The sequence below is a fragment of the Chenopodium album genome, chromosome 25 (assembly GCF_948465745.1).
Source record: "Chenopodium album chromosome 25, dcCheAlbu1.1, whole genome shotgun sequence".
Classification (NCBI taxonomy): Eukaryota; Viridiplantae; Streptophyta; class Magnoliopsida; order Caryophyllales; family Amaranthaceae; genus Chenopodium; species Chenopodium album.
The window spans coordinates 5501766-5522199 of record NC_137858.1 but is presented as its reverse complement, the minus strand read 5'-3'; the positions used below and the strand labels follow the sequence as shown (position 1 = coordinate 5522199).

At 35.4% G+C, this 20434-nt stretch overlaps 2 protein-coding genes across 2 annotated transcripts; both read right to left on the bottom strand.

Moving 5' to 3' along the window:
- Nucleotides 1-925: 925 nt before the first annotated feature.
- Nucleotides 926-4949, bottom strand: LOC145615304 (uncharacterized). Its single transcript, XM_081670368.1, has 3 exons — nt 4737-4949; nt 4534-4642; nt 926-1527 (listed from the first exon to the last, which is right to left on the bottom strand). The coding sequence occupies exons 2-3, from the start codon at nt 4637-4639 to the stop codon at nt 1325-1327; spliced, it is 309 nt and encodes a 102-aa protein (XP_081526494.1). The 5' UTR covers nt 4640-4642; nt 4737-4949; the 3' UTR covers nt 926-1324.
- Nucleotides 4950-5955: 1006 nt separating this feature from the next.
- Nucleotides 5956-19485, bottom strand: LOC145614432 (E3 ubiquitin-protein ligase BRE1-like 1). Its single transcript, XM_081669491.1, has 19 exons — nt 18946-19485; nt 16635-16796; nt 16369-16456; nt 14977-15201; nt 14676-14837; nt 11823-12019; nt 11666-11749; nt 11434-11553; nt 11148-11334; nt 10912-11072; nt 10763-10834; nt 9878-9954; nt 9033-9227; nt 8211-8283; nt 8042-8128; nt 7137-7274; nt 6855-7057; nt 6593-6755; nt 5956-6464 (listed from the first exon to the last, which is right to left on the bottom strand). Exons 1-19 carry the CDS (start codon nt 19060-19062, stop codon nt 6333-6335), a joined length of 2643 nt encoding a protein of 880 aa, XP_081525617.1. The 5' UTR covers nt 19063-19485; the 3' UTR covers nt 5956-6332.
- Between the last annotated feature and the right edge of the window lie 949 nt (nt 19486-20434).

The following is a 20434-nucleotide window of genomic DNA, read 5'->3' as shown; positions in this document are numbered from 1 at the left end:
AATAAATATGAGAAAAAGAGGAATCCAATGATGATAACTGTCACAAAAATATATAATAAAAAGCATATAATATATGGTAGTGACCCATTTAAGCCAAAAATTTTGTAGAGTGATTGCACATGATAAATAATAATGTGTTATTGTCATCTTCGTATTGTATAATTGTTTGATTTTGTACTTGTTAAATGATCGCTACTACGAATAGTATAGATAGATATTAGATTGTATGAGATACTTTGGTTTTGGTATAGTCATATCTAATATGATTGTAACACATGGGTGAATGTGAGGTAGCAGACATAAGTTTTCAATTTTTTTGTTTAAGCATGGGTTATGCTTTGCCCCTGTTTTTGGAGACACTCCCATTATTTTATACACAAGGATGTAACTATAATGAGAGAATCCATAATTGAGGAACTATGGAGTTACTATCAAGTCACAGCCATTCCTTCCATTGAGCTCTTTCTAGGGCGTGCGATTACACACGCCTACGAGCTTCCGTGGGTGGAATGGGCGTTTCCTTATCCGGATATATTCCCTACTAATATACTTTTATTAACATTATTACATGCACCAGGGAGTACCCAAAACATACAATGATCCCAATTAGATGCATGCATGAAATGCGAGCGCATACTCGTATAGAGTTACAGGGGTGTCATGGATAGTTCTGACTTATGAGTGCTATAAATGGATCTGAATGAGTGAATGTGAAATATATAAGAAAATAGCTGTGATTACGAGTATAATGTAAGATGTAACCCTTTACCCTTGTACTGTAGAAAGGATTATTTACACAAATTCTGATGATTACTCATTAGAAAGGAGCTATATAGATTGTATGGCAGATAGCAAAATACGAGTAAATCATGAAAAAAACAAGCATAGATCTTTTTTTAACAAAAGCTTGTAATCAAAGATTAGGTGAGAAAAATTGCAAAATCACAAGGCATTACACGATGAATATGAGTTATGTTAAGTCAAAATCAATATGGAGTACATCGTTTTCATGCACACAGGGCTGAGGTGAACTTCCCACATTTTGTTACATGCTCACAGGGAGTAATTCATATTTCTAGATCCCTGAATTATATATGAACCTATCATATTTGGTTAACAATTTAACATCTTGTAAAAATCACTATATTGATCAAAAAAGATTTCCATCCAAGTATGTCTCAGCCACAACGGAAAATTGTGATCGCATGTTTATCTCAGTGATAGGGTGAGCACCTGATAGCCTGCCAATAACCCCAGCACCTCTTTTCTCCAACTTCAGTTGGCAACTGGAGAGTATGCAATTAGTGACTCGCTCCTCCAAGTTCTACTCCTCTTTTTCACCACCCTCAGGTTTGGTTTGGTTTATACTGGCTTTAGCATTGGCAAGGAATGTTGGATCTGGCTCATGCTTGTCTGAAGGCTCTTTCATCGCCATGTATATGTAAAACGCAATTACCACATTGACTGATATAACAGCCAGAAACCCAACCAACAGTGTCTGATAATAGGGAGAAAGGTTTGCCAAACCTGATACATAGGGAAAAAGTACAATTTAAAGATTATTACTAACCACCTGTACAAGAATAGTAAACCTACATCAAATAAAGCATATCAATGAAAAAACAAAGAAAAAATAAAGCATCAAAATAGAACATGATACCAAAAAAGTACAAAAGAAAAAGAATAACTAGCACATGCATTATTCTAAACAAAATTCCACTCAAATCTTGGATTAAGGGGGATTATAAAAAGGCAAACAGGCAATCATAATGAACATAGCTTGACAGTAGTGCACAAGTAAGCAAGTTTATTATTCTCACAATCGCAAATGAAGTGCCACATTTTACTTAAGTTGTCCCAAATAAACTGCAACATTACCATTTTTGGTAAAAATTTCACTTACTATTCTACTAAGGGTAAACCCTCACTCATTTTTTCTATCTACATTTGTTTTTCTTGAAATATGGCGCCAAAATGGTTTGTGGCAAATAAATTGGGATGGAGGGAGTAATTACCAAAGAGAGCACATTACCTAGAAATCTACAATACAGGAGGAATTCAGCCATTATTCAGTAATCAAAGACTGAACTACACAAATACAGCCAACTGCTTGTTTGGTTCTCCTAAGTTCTAACAGCAGGCATAGACAATGCACCATACCATAGGACGTGATTTCTAGCTTGCCAAATTAAATAAATTATAGCTGCAAGGGAAGAACACACAACTTTTTGTTGTTCCTTAGATTTTATAGTTTCCCATTCTTTCCACATGGAATACCATTAATCCAATTTTTGCATCTGATATCCAACCAGCTGCTAATCATCTAATTGCATATTATAATGAAAAGACACCTAAAGAAGATGTGCTAAGTAATCTCATTCTCAAGACAACAGAATAAATAAAAAGCATATGAGCACACATCTACATTAACTAGCCTTTCACTTGTCCAAAAGTTTCCTCAATGCAGCTACATTATGATTATTTCAGTACCTACTCCAAAGTCCAAACCCAATGGAACCATGGTACATTCAGTTGCTCCCCTTTCAACCATTTACAGCCGACTGCAACAGTGAAAATTTCTCAACATATAGTCATCCATCCTGACACACATTGACTAAATTTGATGCACCTTAATTTGGACCTTTCTTTTTCTCAAGCAAGTGCGGAAATAAGTTATTTTTAAATCACCCAAGTTCAGCAAAGTAATTTTTGCCTTCAAATTAAGAAGCTCACCCTCGCACATGAGTACTTTGATAATGAAGCCTAGCATAGTAGCATCCTTTTCATTATTAATAAAGCTCTCTTTTTAGGATCCTTGTTCAACTTTTATTGACACTTGACAACTCCAAACCACCTTAAATAAACCCAGGGGACAACCTACACATTCACTTTAATTTTATGAAAGTATCCCGAAATTGGTCAGAAAGTGTGGATTATAACCTTCAATTTTTGACAATTTTCGACTTTTTGGGGACCGGGAAGGAAAGAGTTCAGAGTGTTTTTCACGGACCCCACAACACCCAAGAACCCCGTTTGGGTGGCTAAAACCGTCCACTTTGCCTATAAACAAACAATTTAGCCGATTACGTACACGTTTCCCTTCATTAATTTAAGGACACCATGGGCTTTTATGTGACCAACTAGTTTTTATATATTGGTTCCAAACAACATTATACAACCCCGGGATGCATCCCCAGCCATCCTATGAGTTTTCGATACTGGGTCCCAATACCTTCGAAAATGGCACAATGCCATATTACCACAAATTTGTGTTCTTTATATCAGATAATAGTTCTCTAACTAACCCCTTAAGCATTTTGGATTTAGAAACCACAATAAACACTAGTCTGCCCAAATTTAAAATGAGGAGCTTTTGTCCACTATTATAAATGCTAAATGGCCTTCCTTCTACAATGCAAGTATTAAAGATCTTAGCCTAATCTTGAGCCAATGACATAACTAGTAGCTACTGGGTTCTTGAGAGTCTAGGGGTTAGCACAAGGCAAAACCAAAATTCATGGCTTGAGGGTCTTATGGTTATTAAGGCTAATTTCTGAAACAACTAGATAATGTATTCTTGAGATTTGAAAATTTATAGATCTCAACTCCTGCAGCTTCCAGGCATCCAGCACACAATCAGAAGTCTCTAAGGCTTCAGGGTGTCTAGGTTTGGTGGTAATTTGTTACAAAGATTACATTGTATCGCAATAATCACATGATCTAGAGACCAAATCTGCAGGATCCTAGACTTAATGAAGTTAAACTGTTGCGGCCTGATCAATGCTTGAATGAAGTTAGATTTCTCCCCCAAAGCTATTAAAGACTTATAAATCCAACAGGAGGACATACTCAATAATACAGACCAACACTCCCAAGGACTTTTATTTCTGTATAACAGAATTATAAACCACGACCCAGCTGACCAGCTGAGCTTGAAGCCGAACAAGCAATCCTCTGATTACACATTGATGGATGACATAAGGGTTCGAGACTAAAGAATCTAGACAGTGCCCAAGCAAGAAACACAGACAAAAGGCTGACTCATATATCTTACTATCTTAGGGCTCCAACAATTTCAAAGCTTCCAAGCACTTCTTTCATCCATCCTCCAAACCTAACGGGGCATCAAAATTAGCATCTACAGACTTCTCTAAGACGAGATTTTCAATAATCAACACTTCTTAAGTATACATTCAGAACTACAAGCTCATCCAACCAGTCGACTTGATAGTAAATTAGTCTCAAAATTTTCCAAATTTATCGTTATCTAACTGAATTTTGGCATTAATCAGTCCAAACTAGGTAACAAAAACATTTAACAGATGATTATGTGTGCCCTAAACATAGTGAGGCAGGAACTAGTCTATGTAAAACATCAAAAATAACAATCAGGAAAGAGATTATATGACATAACAATGCAAGTAAACCAACACCTATACAACAACAAAACTTAGTCCCCTAAATGATTCGGGGTCGGCTAACATGAATCGTCATAAGGAACCGTCAATGAAAATGAAGTATTGAGAGGCTAACCAGGAAACAAATTGTGCTGAAAGCCATAAATAATGGCAATTGGAAACACCCACATCAACACCGATGCAATAAAGAACTTATTCACTACTTGAGCCGATGTCGCCATAGCCTGCAAAACAATAGAAGCAGAAGAATGTCAACTACTATAATTACATTTGAAATTCCAAAAAGTTATGATCTTTACAAGAAATTGAGTGATTTACCGAAGAGCTGAATTCGATTTCCTGGAAAATTGATCTCTAAATCTTCAAAATCGATGAAATTGGAAAAGATGGAAGAGCGTTGATCTGGGTTCTGTGATTTGTTTTTGGTGGCTGAGGAACAAGAAGATTTTTCCGATAGTTTACCCAAGTAAACTTGACTGTTGTAGACTTGTAGTTCAATCTTTTCCGCTTCAACTTTTACTAGTTATGCAGTCATGCAGTCATGCTACCCTAAGCTAGTTTTCGAGGTCCCCCATTTAATCTCCGTGATAAATAAGCTTCGTTTATCAAGGAGTAAAACCGCTACTTGATGATTTCACCTTAAAACTACTACCTCAAATAGCGATTTTGGGATAAACTGATACTTTCCCGGTGATAAACGAAACTTATTTATCAGTGTTTATCACGGAGATAAACTTTGTGTTATTATTTTAAAGGTAAATATTGTTTTCAAACTCTATGTCAAAAACTTTAAAACAGTCTTTAACCATATATACGTTGATTATGTTGAATACTTTTATTCATCTAAGAAGCATCGTGATACACAACTACTTTTTTTTCTTTTTTTTGAATGGAATAGGAAGGGGTGATTTCATCGTGATACACAACTACTTTGTATAAAGGTCATGTCCTGTCCGTATAAATTTTAACATACTTCAATGATTTTTACTAATATGAAACAATTTAAACTAATAAAATCCCTTTTTTGGAGCGTATTTTGACATATTGAATCATCAATACATATATATATGTATACATATATAGGAGGGTTTCCTAATGTTTTCTTTTTTTCTTACCATTATAAAAAAAAAAAAATATATATATATATATATATATATATATATATATATATATATATATATATATATATATGTATACATATATACGGGTGAACAATAGTTCTACAGTTTGCAATTTATTTTGCTCTTTTCACTGTAAAACTCATTCTGAAATTATTAGATTTCTATGAACTTGTCAACTTGCATTTCGTGTGAGCTAAGCTAGGTAGCCCTTATCTTTATTTTTGTCGATGCACATTGACTAAAACTTTTAAGGTGAGGTGAAGAGAACACTGACTGCCTCTAGACACTTAGTCCACAACCAAGGGACAGGTAAATAATACATTCACTGATTCACTAGAGCATGCCAACTCTTTAGATCCAAAAAAATCATAACATTTTAACTCTGACAACAAACTGACCTGAAACCGAGACAGCAATTAAAAAATCAAAAGAATCACAAAATTTCTGCCAAGGACTTCATATCTTTGTGGTTCATTTGGATTGCAATTGACAGTAAGTTCCCATTGCAGCTCCAAGATGTATCAGCTACTAAACACCAATACAGTCAACTACAAAAAAGAGAATTAAAAAAAAAAAAAAAAAAGGAAAAAAGAAGAAAAACAGAGCTCTACAAGTCTACAATTCTATAAATATGCACTTTGGAGGAAAATTTTGAGCATCTCCTTAAACCTAATTGGCTATGGACTAAACACTACAAGAAAAGTTTGGGAATATACAGATGGGTCTTGGACATGCCAATGCAACAGGAAAAAACCCATAAAAATGTCACTGTAGCTGCTTAACAGCTGGCTTATCAGATGTAAACTGGCTTAACATCATTTGGGCCAAAGCTTGCGGCACATACAGGGCACTTGCGATGGCGGGATTCGATAACTTTCTGAACACATGGACTGCATAATAGATGGTAGCATTTTGTGATTACAACCTGAAAAAGTTTGCAAAAAACAGAGTATCAATAGCAGAAAGAAGTCAATTAATTATCGAAGGAGTCTTGACTCTCGACAAAGTTGTATTTTCTATAAAATTGTAAGATCAGGTAACAGGAGCAAGTACCTCCTTTGGTCTATCGAGGCAAACACCACACTTGAGTATTTCCTTGTATTCTTGCAGCTCCTGCTGAAGCTTTTCCGCAACAGAACCCTCTTTTTGCAGTTTAAGATATTCAGCTTTCCTCTTTACTGCTTCCAATTCCTCCTCTACCCTTTTCTTCTCAAACCTGGCGAAAAAAGAGTCAGCAACCCTCTTTTGCTTTATATTGCTAAACGAAAGGCGAAATTTTTGTTAAAGGTATGTGAGAAAATATATAATAATATACCTTTCTTTTTCCAACTCTATTTGTAAGTTAGAAAGGTTTGCTCGGCTATCTTTGACTCTACTTTGCAGTCCATCCAAAGATTCTTTAGCCTGCTGAGAAGATTTTCTTGATTCTAACAGCTTCCTTTGGATATTTTCCAATGAAACTGAGTTTTGACACCTATCTTCTGCGTGTCTATTGATCTGGTCGGAGCACATTTTCACCTGCTTATCATATACAGCTTGTCATGTAATTATATTCATACTAAGATGACATGATACGCATTTAAAAGTCTAAACCTACCTGATCCTCAATTCTTGCAGCTTTCATTTCTAAAAAGTCTTGTGAAACACTGCCCTGCTGTATTTTCTTCTGCAGACTTTGTTTCTCCGCAAGTAGAAGATCATGTGACTGCTTACTGCGCTGGCCTTCCAGTACAAGCTAAATCACAAGAGGGCAACCAAAATTAAAATTTTGAATAAAAATGAACAGACGTCAATGTACTACAATTTTCAAAAAGCCACCATTTAGTTCGCAGATCAGAAAGCAAACTAAGAACACTAAAATTATTGTATAGCACAGGTAAATTAAAATAAGTTAGTATTCCACGTCTAATTTCAAAAATTAAGCAAAGCATTTACCAAGGTCCCAGCCTCTCCTCCGGAAAAGAAATGGCCACACATAAATGATTAGAAACATAATATTTTTGAAGATATTAATCCAGACCAACCTTTAACCAAATTGTTTCATCAACCTACCAACTCACTCTTAGAGATTAATAAAGATCAAGATTTTAAAGGAGCTTAAAGTTAATGTGTACTTATATTCACAACTGTTTGCATGCAAATGACCAGACAAATGTGCTAAACCTGAAGAGCTGCAAAGGGTGTGTCAGCTTCTCCACAAAGAAGCATTTAACCTATGATGAAAAAAATATATTCAAGCGACAATAATAGATTTGTGGGGGATAAAAAATAATTTACCCTTCAAAATGACATTTCTTGACCATTTTACATATAGTCAATTTTCAAGGCTCCAAGTACCTCTCTGATATGCTCAAGAGCTTACCAAATCAGATCACACATCACAAACAGGTAGTACCGTAGTAGATATTGAGTGATGCATAAAATTCATCCAAAGAAATTTTCCACATAAATGTGTAGCCAAGCATTAAAAGGATAAAGTAATGAGTGCAGAATTCCAATCACCTTGATGTTATAGTCGTCTCTCTCAGTAATTTGCTGCAACAAGTGCTGGTTTTGGTTTTGCATGTCATCATAGGCCTGTCCAATAGTCTGAAATGGCATACCAGATGAATATTATATGTACTGAGAAGCTGAATAGATACTAAAAAAACGAAATGAAACAAGAATTAACCTCGATCTCAGATAAGTAGGCTTCATTCTCTTCATGCTTAGACTTCAATGCATTCGAAAACTTTGACTTGTCCCTGAAATACAAGGATATACACAAATTAATAAGAACTCGCAGATCACAAGATATACAAATGTTACAAAGCAATATAGAGTATTATACATGTAGATCTACTCTTGGCTGAGACTGGCTTGATCCTATTCCCTTAACAGTAGATCAGCCAAGAAAAACCCTGTAAAAACCCTAGGGACCCATTACTTTTTCTCCACTATTTTAGGCCTCCCTATCCTTATCCAGTTAGAAACAGGAAAAACAGGAAAAAAAGGATAAGAGAAGCACCTGATTAAGATGAAAGCCTACACAGGAAAAGGCAGCTAAACTTCTACTTGAGAAAGTGAAGGTGCAATTATAAACTATATGTAAGGGATAGATATTAAAGAGACCACCAAGCAGCAATAGCTCAGACTTGAATAAGATATGCAAACAAAACTAACTACTACCTTTGTTTCCTTTAGTTTGCCTCATTGGGGTTTTGTTACTTTTTATTTCTGGCCGGGTAGAGTTAATCAAATGCAAAATTGATAGGACCAAATGTAATGAATGTGAGAGTGAGGTGGTAGGTCCTTCATAGTTATTTGTTGTATGAGAAAAACTCAAACGAACAACCCAAAGTAGAAAAAAAAAAAAAAGGCATCACAGAGAGAGTAAATCATAACCATACATGATTATTCCTTTAAGAAGATCAAAAACTAGAATACTTTTATTTGCATCAGCTCATACACATTGCAACAGCAAGTAATTCTGCACAACCACACAATTCCTAACCTTGCAGAGGATTCACACTTCTCCCTTAAGTCTACAATTTCAGCTTCTGCCGCAGCTAGGCGTTGCTGGGATTGGGCTTCTGCTTCAATAGCTGTTTTCACACGTATTTCCATATTATGTTCATCAAGAGAAGACTTCAGGTTATGCACATGAGCCCATGCCTGGTACTCCCTATCCCTTGCCTCTAAAAATTTTCTGCAGAGCATGTAAACCAGTTGAAAAAAATTGTCATATAATTGTAGCAAATATATATGACATGTCTGAAGGCAATTATACAGAGCTTGAAACAATTTTAAGACCTAACTGCTTCCCACTCCTCACTTTTAAGTTTACACCAAAATATAATGAACAAAAATGTCAAACTTTGAGCTAAATTCTGCACCATTAGCTCACTAGAGTCACTACCTCCCATGTAACTCCTGCAGAAGGTAGGATCTACACAATCTATCAACAATTATAGCAGGGAACTTATTTACATTTCCTTGAATCAAGAACACTAACAAAATCCTACCTCACAAAATTAAGTACAAATAATTAAGGTTTGACGTCACAATTAGTTACTCCTACAAATTAAAAACTTTTCAAGAAAACAGTTTTCCATAGATGATTTACAAAAAGAAACATTATGTTTGGCAATTGGCATGCTGATAATTTTCACTTATACTTTAAATGAACAGAGATACATAAAATTAGATTTAGTTTCTTTCAAAAAAAAAAAAAAAAGGAAATTAGATTTAGTGATATCAGCAGACTGATGGACAAATGAAACCATCAATTTCACAGGAATCACATTACAATATATTTAACAAGATAACTAACAAAATATGACTCTAACATTGTCCAACCTTGGTAAGGCAGATTCACGTCTGTACATCTCTGCAATAAGTTGTAGTTCCGTATCACTCTCTTTCAGATCCTGAACCTGCAAGATTTTTCAATAAAGGCAGCTCAGAGTTTTATCTCAATAATAATCACCGAGGAAGCATAATAGGAGCATATTTTGAGCAGTAAACTAGTAAAGGGTCAAACAATCATGCACATAGGATGAGGATCCTCTATGATACTGGAAGCTCCACAATCTCACAGTTTCCAAGATTAACAAGATCTTGAACTGTTAGAAATTTGGAAACCATCTTATGAGATTGCTGCCACATTACAGACTAACAGGTTAGGGATATATTAGCAAATGAAAAAGAACCAATTTACACAAATATACACGAAATAATAATTTTTAAAAAAAAAAAATAGCAATAAGACACATGAAACCAATAATATCCTTAAAAAAAAGCAGAGATTAAGATTTTGTTAAGTTCAAGTGTCATCAAAACACAATATGACAGCTAAAGTACACACTTAAACACTCCCAAAAAAAAGGTTGTTCAGAAGTAAGAGAGAGGGGGAAGGATAGGGTAGGAATAACTCTAACAGGCTCTAATAACACAATTCAGATTTATTGCCAGAAAAAGGAACAAACTTAGTTCCTTTCCGCTCCCAATCTCCTCTATTCTGTTTTTTCTCAATTCATAAAATTAATTGACTTCCCAGTGAAAGTCATCAAAACATTGTAAAATCTAACAATTCTATGAAATGCCCACATAATCACGTTTACATTACATCAGCAGATCCACAATCCCATAATCTGGCCAAGCATCTCTTTTTCTAAGGTGTCATCACGCTATGCATTTAGAAGAATACAGCATTGATGCCTTAAAATTCACAGCAAGACATACCGCAGCTTGTAGTCTCTGTATTTCGGCATCTTGATCAGCTGATCTACTAGATAATGTCTCCAAATCTTTGGCCTGCCAATAAAATTCACATCACCCTACAGGAACTATCACATATATAAGCAAGCAAGAAATAGTGACGGGATATTCACCTTCCTGGAAAGAACATTGGAAAGGGATTGTACTTCTGCACGCAGAGCATGGACATCAGCAGCTGTTTCCTTGTACTTGTGTAGTTTGCTTTGCATGGAACTCATGTCCTCAGGGAATGAAGAAACAAATTCCTTAAAGTTTGAAATTATTTCTTTCCTTCCTGAACAAACAGAATGTTTCAAGACCATATGCAACTAATGCCAAATACTTCCAACAAATTTAAAACCTCAACTACCTGGTTCTCGAGAAGCTTCTTCCAACTTGGCTTCTATTCGCTTTCTTTCATCATTTTGTCTTTGAATCTCAGATTCAAGCTCATCAATTCTAGAGCTAGCAGTGGTCAAAGTCCTTCGAAAAACATCACCTAGATCATTTCTTACCGCTACTTCTCTTTCTTTCCAAGCAACCTTATCTTTCTCGACCTGGAATGTCCGATGTCAATCAAAAGTCAGCAAAATTATAAATTTACTCCTAAAAGTAGCCAGATGCATGCACATGTATAATTACCGACCAGTAACAACCTGAAGTTTTTCAAATAAGGCTTGATACTGGATAACATCAGCTTTAGACTTCTCAAGTTCTTCTTTCACTAGCTTAAAAGCGCTAGCACAGGATATTAACTTTACATTTTTCAATGTACCCTGTCATAAAAACTATGGAATCAGTAATTTGCTATTTCTAGATTCTGGAACATTAGTCAATACAAAAAATTCAAGAAAAAATTGAGGTAAAGCATTAATGACGCCACCTAACCTGCAAATTGGACAGCTTCTTCAAAATTTCTATCCTTTCCTCATGCAAACTCTTGAGTTCTTGTAGTCGGGAAGATGACTGAGCCTGCAAAAATAGCTACAAGTTTATAAACTGAGCTTAGTCTAATCCAGTAAACACTAAAAAGCCAGTACTATACCAATGACTCCTTCAATGTTGATTCCAAATTTTGCAGATCTTCTTTTTGTTTGTCTTCCGTCCTGTCATTTGAGGTATGCTTATTTCCCATGTTCAAAACTGGGAAAAATGCCCCCTTTGTTGCATCTTTCTCTGCTTTTATAGCTGCCAACTTATGGTTACTTTCTTCTAGCTCTTTGATGACACTCTCCAACTCCTCTGCACAAGGCCACATACATTACCAAACCAGCACATACTAAACATCCAGCCGACAAACCTCCAACAGTAACACCCCCCCCCCCCCCCCCCCCAACAAAACAAAACAAAAAAAAATCAAGAAGAGTTCACAACTATATAACTTGAAAACATTGACAGAGATTGGACTTAAGAGACAATTGCCCTGCAACTTGTTGATATTAATGGAAGTGAAAGAACACAGAGGATATTTATCAAAATTCCATGTGGGTTAATTCACTCCCAAGAGCCAAACAAAACTATAACAGCAGGATAGTAGTTGGTAATCTATTCTTAGAACCAAAGATCCATGTTCCAATTCTTGAACAGGCCAAAAGCTGAGAACAAACTCCCATCTAACTTGCTGCGCTTCTTTGGTGAGAATTGGTACACTCCACAGGTGTTTAACCATGAAAGAAAAATGCAGCAAACTGTCATGCAATAATACCGATATGGGTGGAGTGTGTGGTATTTTTAGTTGAGCTAGTAACTGTTTAGGTTGGAGGGGAGTGAAAAAGAGGATGGTGTGAAGGCTTAAAATGGGTGGTGCTGTAAAAGGTAGAGAAATGGGGTTCATAAGTCTTGGGACTTCGGGGAAATGGGATAATCTAACCCTTTTTTTACCAGAATGAAAGGACCAATCTCATATAATGGATGATTGGATGGACTCGTTATGGTACAGATTATAGAAAGGATAATTAAGCACATTCCTTGCTTGCCTTCTTTAATGGTGGGCCAACCCAATTTGAATCTACATCTTTCATTACTATCATTAGTTTCCTCCTGAGCCACAGGTAAATTTATTTGTTGGGTCACCCATTAGGAAATTGCACAACTGCCCCTGACAAGATATACTAGAATTGCCTTATTCTACGAGGCAATAGAGAATATGTTAGAACTCCGGTTTTCCTTCTCCGCTCCATCTGATGGTCTCTGTAGGAAGCTGCTTTCCCAGAATTTCCACCAGCCTCCTATGCCATTCAAATCTCCCATAACATCACCCTGAACATCATTTGCCAAAGAGGCCTGGACAACACCCAAAACCGCCAGTCCACCCTCAACTTCACTACCAATAAAACAACCTCCACCTGTGTGAAAAACACATAGAAATCTCTTATATCTTCAGATCTGTACTCTCTACCTCTTCATCCTCTTTTTCTTCAATCATCAGATTTTTTTTTTTTTTTGGTTGAAATCATCGGGTTTGTTTGGTTGTCTTCCTCCTCAAGATCCTATTATATTTGCCTCAACTCTAGCTTAATTGTAGAGAGAGCTCCAACAATTATTTTCTCCAAGGTTTTATGAAAGTTCTTGTAACTCCTCATTATTGCCACCATCGTTAAGAGTTTCTCTACTATCTCCTATCCAGCAAACTCCATCATTGCAAATTTTTATTTTTTTTGGAAAATACAGAAATCTATTGAAGCAAATAATTCTTCAGAACATACTCCTTCCTGGTATGAACTAGCATTACCAGACCAGAAATTAGTGGGAAAAGAAGGTGAAGTAGATTAACGAAGCTGAAATTATAGAAAATTTAAGATAGCCATCATTATTTGAGAGATTTAACACTCTCCCAAACTAAGTAAAAGAAAAAATAAACTTCTCAACTCTGCTCGTAATGCCTACTCTTCCTATCCTCCTCTATTTATATAGATTTCTTGTTTCCCTTTCCTTAAAATTATATCCTGCCTTTATCAAGTTTCCTAACTAATTTATTGAGCAAATCCAATTATGATTCTCTAATGACTGGCTATTACACAATTATATGGGGACTACATGATGACTGATAATATTCTAGAAGCTCAAGGAAGCTGATATCTGATGTAAAGTAATGGAAACTTGAGTAAACTGCAATAGCTTACTGCTTGGACAACAGAAGGGCAAGATCATGACTTAATGAGAACCAAAGATTGTCAAAGACACTGCTGAAAGTCAGTAATGTAACATCAAATTAAAATCCAACCACACATTCTTCAAACCTACAGTACCCTAACTATTCAAAGTTGTTAATCTATTAAGAACTACAAAAACTTTGTTAATCGGATGTTCAATTCAAATTTCACCTTAAGTACCCACTTCCCATCCTCGACAGTCCAACTTGGTAAAAAAAACTAGATAGCGTTTAACACACTATTTTGGACCCCAAATATCAAAAAAAATACATTGACTAGCCAAGTCTGATACTTTTCATAATCTTGTGACCTTGTCTAACACAAATACCCAAGTCTGAATGACACATATGTAACCTATCCGACGTATATAGAGCACCTACCATCTTTCAAAGACCATAGCATCCATAACCATTTTAGGTGTAACTTACACGGAAACATATGTGAGCATGGGACAACCACGATAAACAGTAAATGCATCATGTAAAACCAAGTAAACATCACTAGAGTGTCAAATGTCTGATAGATATTACTTGGCTTATAAGATTACCTACTGCAGACAATATAAATGATATGGTAACATAATTGAGTACAATATTATTAGAGATTTAAATTAAAGAGTAAACATGCATTAATTTAGAATATGGATATTATACGTTAATACATTTACACTCTTAACAAATACTACAATTGGAGAGGTCACCTACAATTAAATGAAGATGATAAATATTAGCAGTGGTAAAAGTTACCTCGCAAATAAACCAGTTCGGCTTTATTCTTCAAATCACCATCCTGATGCTTACGCAGTTCATTTGCAAGTGATTTGTGTTTCAAATGAAGATCACTAAGAGCTGAGCGCAAATTCCTAACTTCTGCTACCATATCATTGGATGGTTTCTGCCTGCATGAACCTTAAACACCCAAAACAAATGGAGCGTGAATAGAAATTTAGCATGAAAATATACTCAGCAAGAGGAATACCCAACATATATATATATATATACACACACACACACACACACATATTCAAGCAAAGAAAACCGCACTTACCATCCTCTGGAAGTGCTGTCAATACAGCAGCATATAGTCCATCTTTCATATGACACAAGTCATCAACAGCAGTCCCTATATTACGCACAATATTTCTAGATTTTTCACAAGCTTTATCCCCATCATCTATCATCTGATCAAGGGGATTAGTAGCTAAGCATGGTTTGGGTGAGCCTGTTTTGAGTCGCTTTAAAAATACATCATCAGCAGAGGTGGAAGAACCATCTGATCCACAGTCAATGGAAATAAAATTAGCTACAACAATATTTACTTTACCTCAATGCAAGACCACAAGGCACAAATACTCTGTTCCTCCACACTATAAAACCCCTATCCACATGGAACAATAAATGATAATCTTGATTGACTCTCCATATACAATTAAAATGATTTGTAACTTAATGATTAGTACAAAATTCCCCAAACCAATTACATGGACCTTATTGAGTGGAAAAGCAGGAGTAACATCACATCCTCCAGCATGACAAAGCTAAAATGTTTTATGCCCCGCATTCTTTTAAAATCAGGTGATATATATGTAGGCTTTCAAAGCAGCATAAAGTAAACAATGAAGAAGCACAACAAGCCACTAAAAGCATAGTAGCCTATATAAACAATTAAACTTCCCGCCATAATTACAAGGTGCTTGTGAGATTATCAACTTTGGTGTCTTCCTAATCCTTGATCTTAGTAAGTCAGGCTAGCAAGAGAAGGTAGGGCTACCAGAGAACAAGGAAAAACAAAGGCCTGGTACAAGGTTATTTTTGCAGAAAATAACAGCAAGACAGCTACCAGGGAAGGTGCACTGTTAAGGTACAATGATCAATCCAAGAGTATGGAAAGCATATTCATAGTTCCTCAATGCCACCTCTGACGACCATTTAATGTATAAAAAGGCTGAAGGCTCAAAGAGGGGATGAAGGTCCTGCTGCGCCTAGGCGCGCCTCTTTGAAGTGAGGCGTATAATATAAATCAATTAAAGAAATTTGCCTCAAGTGCGCCTTAGGTGCACAGGTGGGCCTCTTTGAATAGAGCATATAAGGCGCTATATCCTAATCTGCCTAGTGCCTCAACACCTAAGACGCCTTTTTCTAAAATGATCACATTTAAAGCATAGGTCAGAAAAAACAAAAGCCCAATCCTACATAATACCTCCCTACAAAGTTTTGTTTAAGCAGACAAGCAAAAATGAACATGACAGGTTACTAAATTAAAAACGGGATAATCACAGGATGAGACCTCAATAAATTTTGAAGCATTCAAATGAACACCTTGCTTTTTCTTTATTTTACCTGGTAAACTAGACAAGGCTGAAGGACTCCAGACCATAGATCACCAACACAGTTAAAAGAATCCCAAAATGAGAAACAAAAAGTGTTGCTTACGGCTTACCTTCCGTAACTCCTGAAAGAAGAAAATTTCCCCCACTTCTGACCATGCCTTTGATGTGAACAGATCGCGCTTCCACATCATCAAGAAGCTACCCAAAAAATATTTGTAAAATTAGAAATTCAAAATGAAGTCGGGGGCTAAATCTAAAGACATAAAAACAGTGGGCATGATACCTAATAAGAACGAAGCCTAAGCATGATAGCTTGAAAGATGTCGATAAACAAATAATAATAATAATAAAAGATTAAAGCATGACCTAATTTTACCTTATTCCAGCTATTATTAACCACCGCCAACAATTTTTCAAATGACTCTTGCTTCTCTTTCCGCTGCGCCAATTTTTTATCAAGGGATGTTATTTCCATCTTCTGAACCTCGAGCTTCTGAGCCAGCTTCTGATTTTGAAACTGAAGTACAGCGGTGTCAATCTACAACACAGAAGAAGGAGATTATATCAATCAACATGAGCATTATATTCATGACATATTTAAAAAATAAATAAATAAATAAATAAATTGCAAATAGACTATTCCTTCGGCCTCAATATTTTTGTGTTGCTTCTCTAAAAGTAAAACCCAGCCAACAGGCAAATCACCTCAGTAAAAGAGAGTAGAAAAGGCTCAATCCAACAACCACTTAAATCGACAATTCATGTCAAAGATGAAATCATGCAGTATTCAAATATGCTTCATCTGCCAAATCATGCGCATTATTGCAATCCAGACAAAAAAAAAAAACAAAAAAAAAATTGCAGTAAGGTTTATAAATCTTGTAAGGGATGGAAAATTTATCTTGATTGAAAATTAAGAGGGTAATCGATAATGAAGAATTGGTAGATCTTGTATTTTTTTTTTTAAATAAAAACAAATGAAAAAAAAAAAGCCTCAAAAACCATTTTTATCATTCGTGTGTCTATTTAAAACTATGTGCAAGTATATCATTAGTTCCAAAGAGAACAATAAATGATGTAACCATCACATGGAAGTACATCTGAAAGTTCCCTCATTGTTGTCCAAAACTATGCCCAACTTACCAAGTTTCGAGATAAAGAGGGGGAGGAACATAGGACTTATTACTGATAATCTAATTTACTGTAAATCCACTGGCTTGTACTGGCTTCATCACAGAACATTTATTACTACAACAACAACAAAGCCTTTATCCCAAAATGATTTTATCGGCTAACATAAATCATCATAAGGAACAGGCTGACAAAGAATAAAGGACATAACAAGATAAACAGTTGGAAAAGTTTGAAAAGAAGGTGTGTAAAGTGGAAAAAAAAAAAAAAAAAAAAAAAAAAGTAGCATCCAAGAAGGTGTTTAAAAGAATTTTAGAAGAATTACTTTATTATTAAAAAAAAAGCATTCCCAAAAAAATTGCTACAGTCAATTCCACCATTGGCAAGGTCTATGAGGGTTAAGCACATATGACAAGAATTACTTTAATCAAAATGATTATGTGCAATTCAAAGGGACGGCATAAACTAACTGAACAGCGCCACAGACCAGCAAGATTGACCCTGCGGCTTGCAAAGTTATATAAAGTACTTTCAGACAGATAAAATCAAAGATAGGTAACAAAGCAGATAGAATTTAAACACTTTTCCTGCAACCTAGATCCCAAAATCACAAAACAGATAGTCTTGTGAACCACATACAATTAATTTTACACCTACCAATCCAATCAAACTAAGCACATCGCAGAAAGATTACATATAAAATAAACAGGCACATGAGGGAAGCTAATCAATCGAGTAGGCACTGTTAACAGCCACATTCAAATCACATCACAATCTTGGCCTACCTATGACCAGGGATCTGGAAAGGGAGATGTTGAAATGCTTGCAAATAAAACCCTAATCGCCGCCAAGCCAATATACCATCAAAGTTATGCACCAAAAAACCTACCAATTGCCATGAGCCTTGTGGGTGTTTAATGGAAATGTACAATTAATGCAATTTTAATGACGGTTTATGTCTTTCCAAAAAAAACAAAAATCATGTTTAGGGTCATACGTATTCATTACTAACAATAAAATCTTTGTTAAATAAAATCTTGGGGTGATAACCATATGAGGCCATGACCTAAGATCAAATCCCATCTTACTTCCGTGCTAATAAGGTTCCCTATAGTTTTAAAACAAATTAGCATTCATTTTTATATCTTCTTTCTCACTGTTTAACATATCTCAAAATTGAAATCAAAGTAAGGGAACGGAATCCATTTCACTACCATGACATCCTCGGTAGGTATTAATGGGTAAGACTCCGAGATTCAACTAGTAACGTTTCCCTACCAATTCCGACAAAAACTATCCTTATACGAAAACGTGTCATAAGTGCAAACGAATAAGGTAAACTTCAAAGAGCACCCGCAAAAATCATAAACTCAACATGCATAAACCGCGAAGAATACCAAGATTGATAAGAGATTACATTAACATCAATTTAACCAAATCAAACACATAAACTAGAATAAATAGCACAGATAACATCAGGGCAGAAAAACCAATCCAAATTTCTATCAACAAAATGCAAGCAATCATTCAAAAAGGGACTTTGCAATAACAACAACCTTCTTGTCCTCAGAAATAGGCGTGAAAGGCGGCTTCTTGGCCATGGCAGCAGTTGCAGTAGGAGAAATTGAGCTCAAATGACGTCGTTTCCGGTCTGTCTCCCCTGTACTCGCCATTGATGAATACCTCAAATTGCAAAACCTCCCAATAACTATTGAGGGGCTAAGATTCTCATAAAAGGGCACCAAAAAACGAAATTTTCAATCCAAACACCCAAAAATCGATACAATCAGGGCTCATGATTCATCAAAAACCAATTTAATGGAAAATCATGAAAAAACCCTAATTTGAAACCCTTTAAAAAGCTGCGAAACCCTAGTTTTTCAGCGAAAATAAAATTGGGGGAAAAGGGGTAAAATCAAATGTTTATCAACGAAATTTCTCCTTCTACAATTCAATCAGAGTGCTTCAGAGTGAATTGTGAATGATCAATCACTCTTTCTCTCTCCTCAGCAGTGTGCTTGAATTGTGAATAATATCAAAGGAAAAAAATACAGGCTTTTTCAACAAACAGGAGAATTTTTTTTTTTTTTTTTGCTGTCAAAAATGAAAATATGAGCTCACAAAATTAATAATAAGACGTTTTTTTTATTGACAGGTGAGGATATTCCGTTTTCCAGAAACTATTTGGATTTATAATAGGACAGATATGCCCCTAGGTTCTCTCCGGCTAAGAAATGTCTTCTGAATTTCTACTCTGTATTTACAATAAACTATTGTGGTGATTGTTTTGGTTGAACAAACACGATTTTAACTTCTCAATTAGCCTTGATACTTTCGTGTGGTGAAGACAAATACTATTTAGATGACATGACAAATAAGTTTCTAGTTCTCATCAGCTAAAAAAAGTCTTATGGATTCATACTCTGTATTCAAGAAAAACTATTATCGTGAATTTTTTTTTGGCCGAATAAACATATACGAAATGATCTAGTTAAAAAGACAACTTCACCTTTCTTGATTTACTGTGATACTCGGTGGCGATGCTTATTTACATGATCATGACAAGTTGCCCTTGGGTTCTTTTTGGCTATTGTTTCCTGAATTCCTACTTTGTATTTATGATAAACTATTATCGTGATCATCTAGTTGAACAAACATATAATATAGTTAGAATATAATTATAACTGTCGATCTACCTTAATATTCATGTGTGGCTGGTAATGATCTTTCTCTTGTTATCCATTATGAGGCTCTCGCCTTGTTTTTAGTTTATTAACCTTTAATCTTCCAATAGTTGTAACAACACTTTTTTTTTTTTTAGAAGTTACAATAAAAAATAATGCTAATTTATGTTAGCCCCTCCTCAAACCCCTCACCATATATATGTATCGCTTTTAAGTGTATCTACCATGATGTCAGTGGTAGCAAAAAGTCAAAATAGATTATCAATGGTGGTAGCGAAATAAGAAGTAGGTGAAAAGAGTTTATGAGGAGGATGGATGTACAACGGAAGTTTATGAGTGACATTAGATTCAAGTGAGGACA

Excerpts from the sequence above, each read along its gene's own strand:
- LOC145615304 (XM_081670368.1), bottom strand. The coding sequence starts at position 4,639 with ATGGCGACATCGGCTCAAGTAGTGAATAAGTTCTTTATTGCATCGGTG. Across the intron at positions 1,528-4,533 it reads TCAGCACAATTTGTTTCCTG|GTTTGGCAAACCTTTCTCCC; the intron begins GTTAGCCTCTCA and ends CCTATGTATCAG.
- LOC145614432 (XM_081669491.1), bottom strand. The coding sequence starts at position 19,062 with ATGGCGAGTACAGGGGAGACAGACCGGAAACGACGTCATTTGAGCTCA. Across the intron at positions 14,838-14,976 it reads GACAGCACTTCCAGAGGATG|GTTCATGCAGGCAGAAACCA; the intron begins GTAAGTGCGGTT and ends TGGGTGTTTAAG. Across the intron at positions 10,835-10,911 it reads CCAATGTTCTTTCCAGGAAG|GCCAAAGATTTGGAGACATT; the intron begins GTGAATATCCCG and ends TTTTATTGGCAG.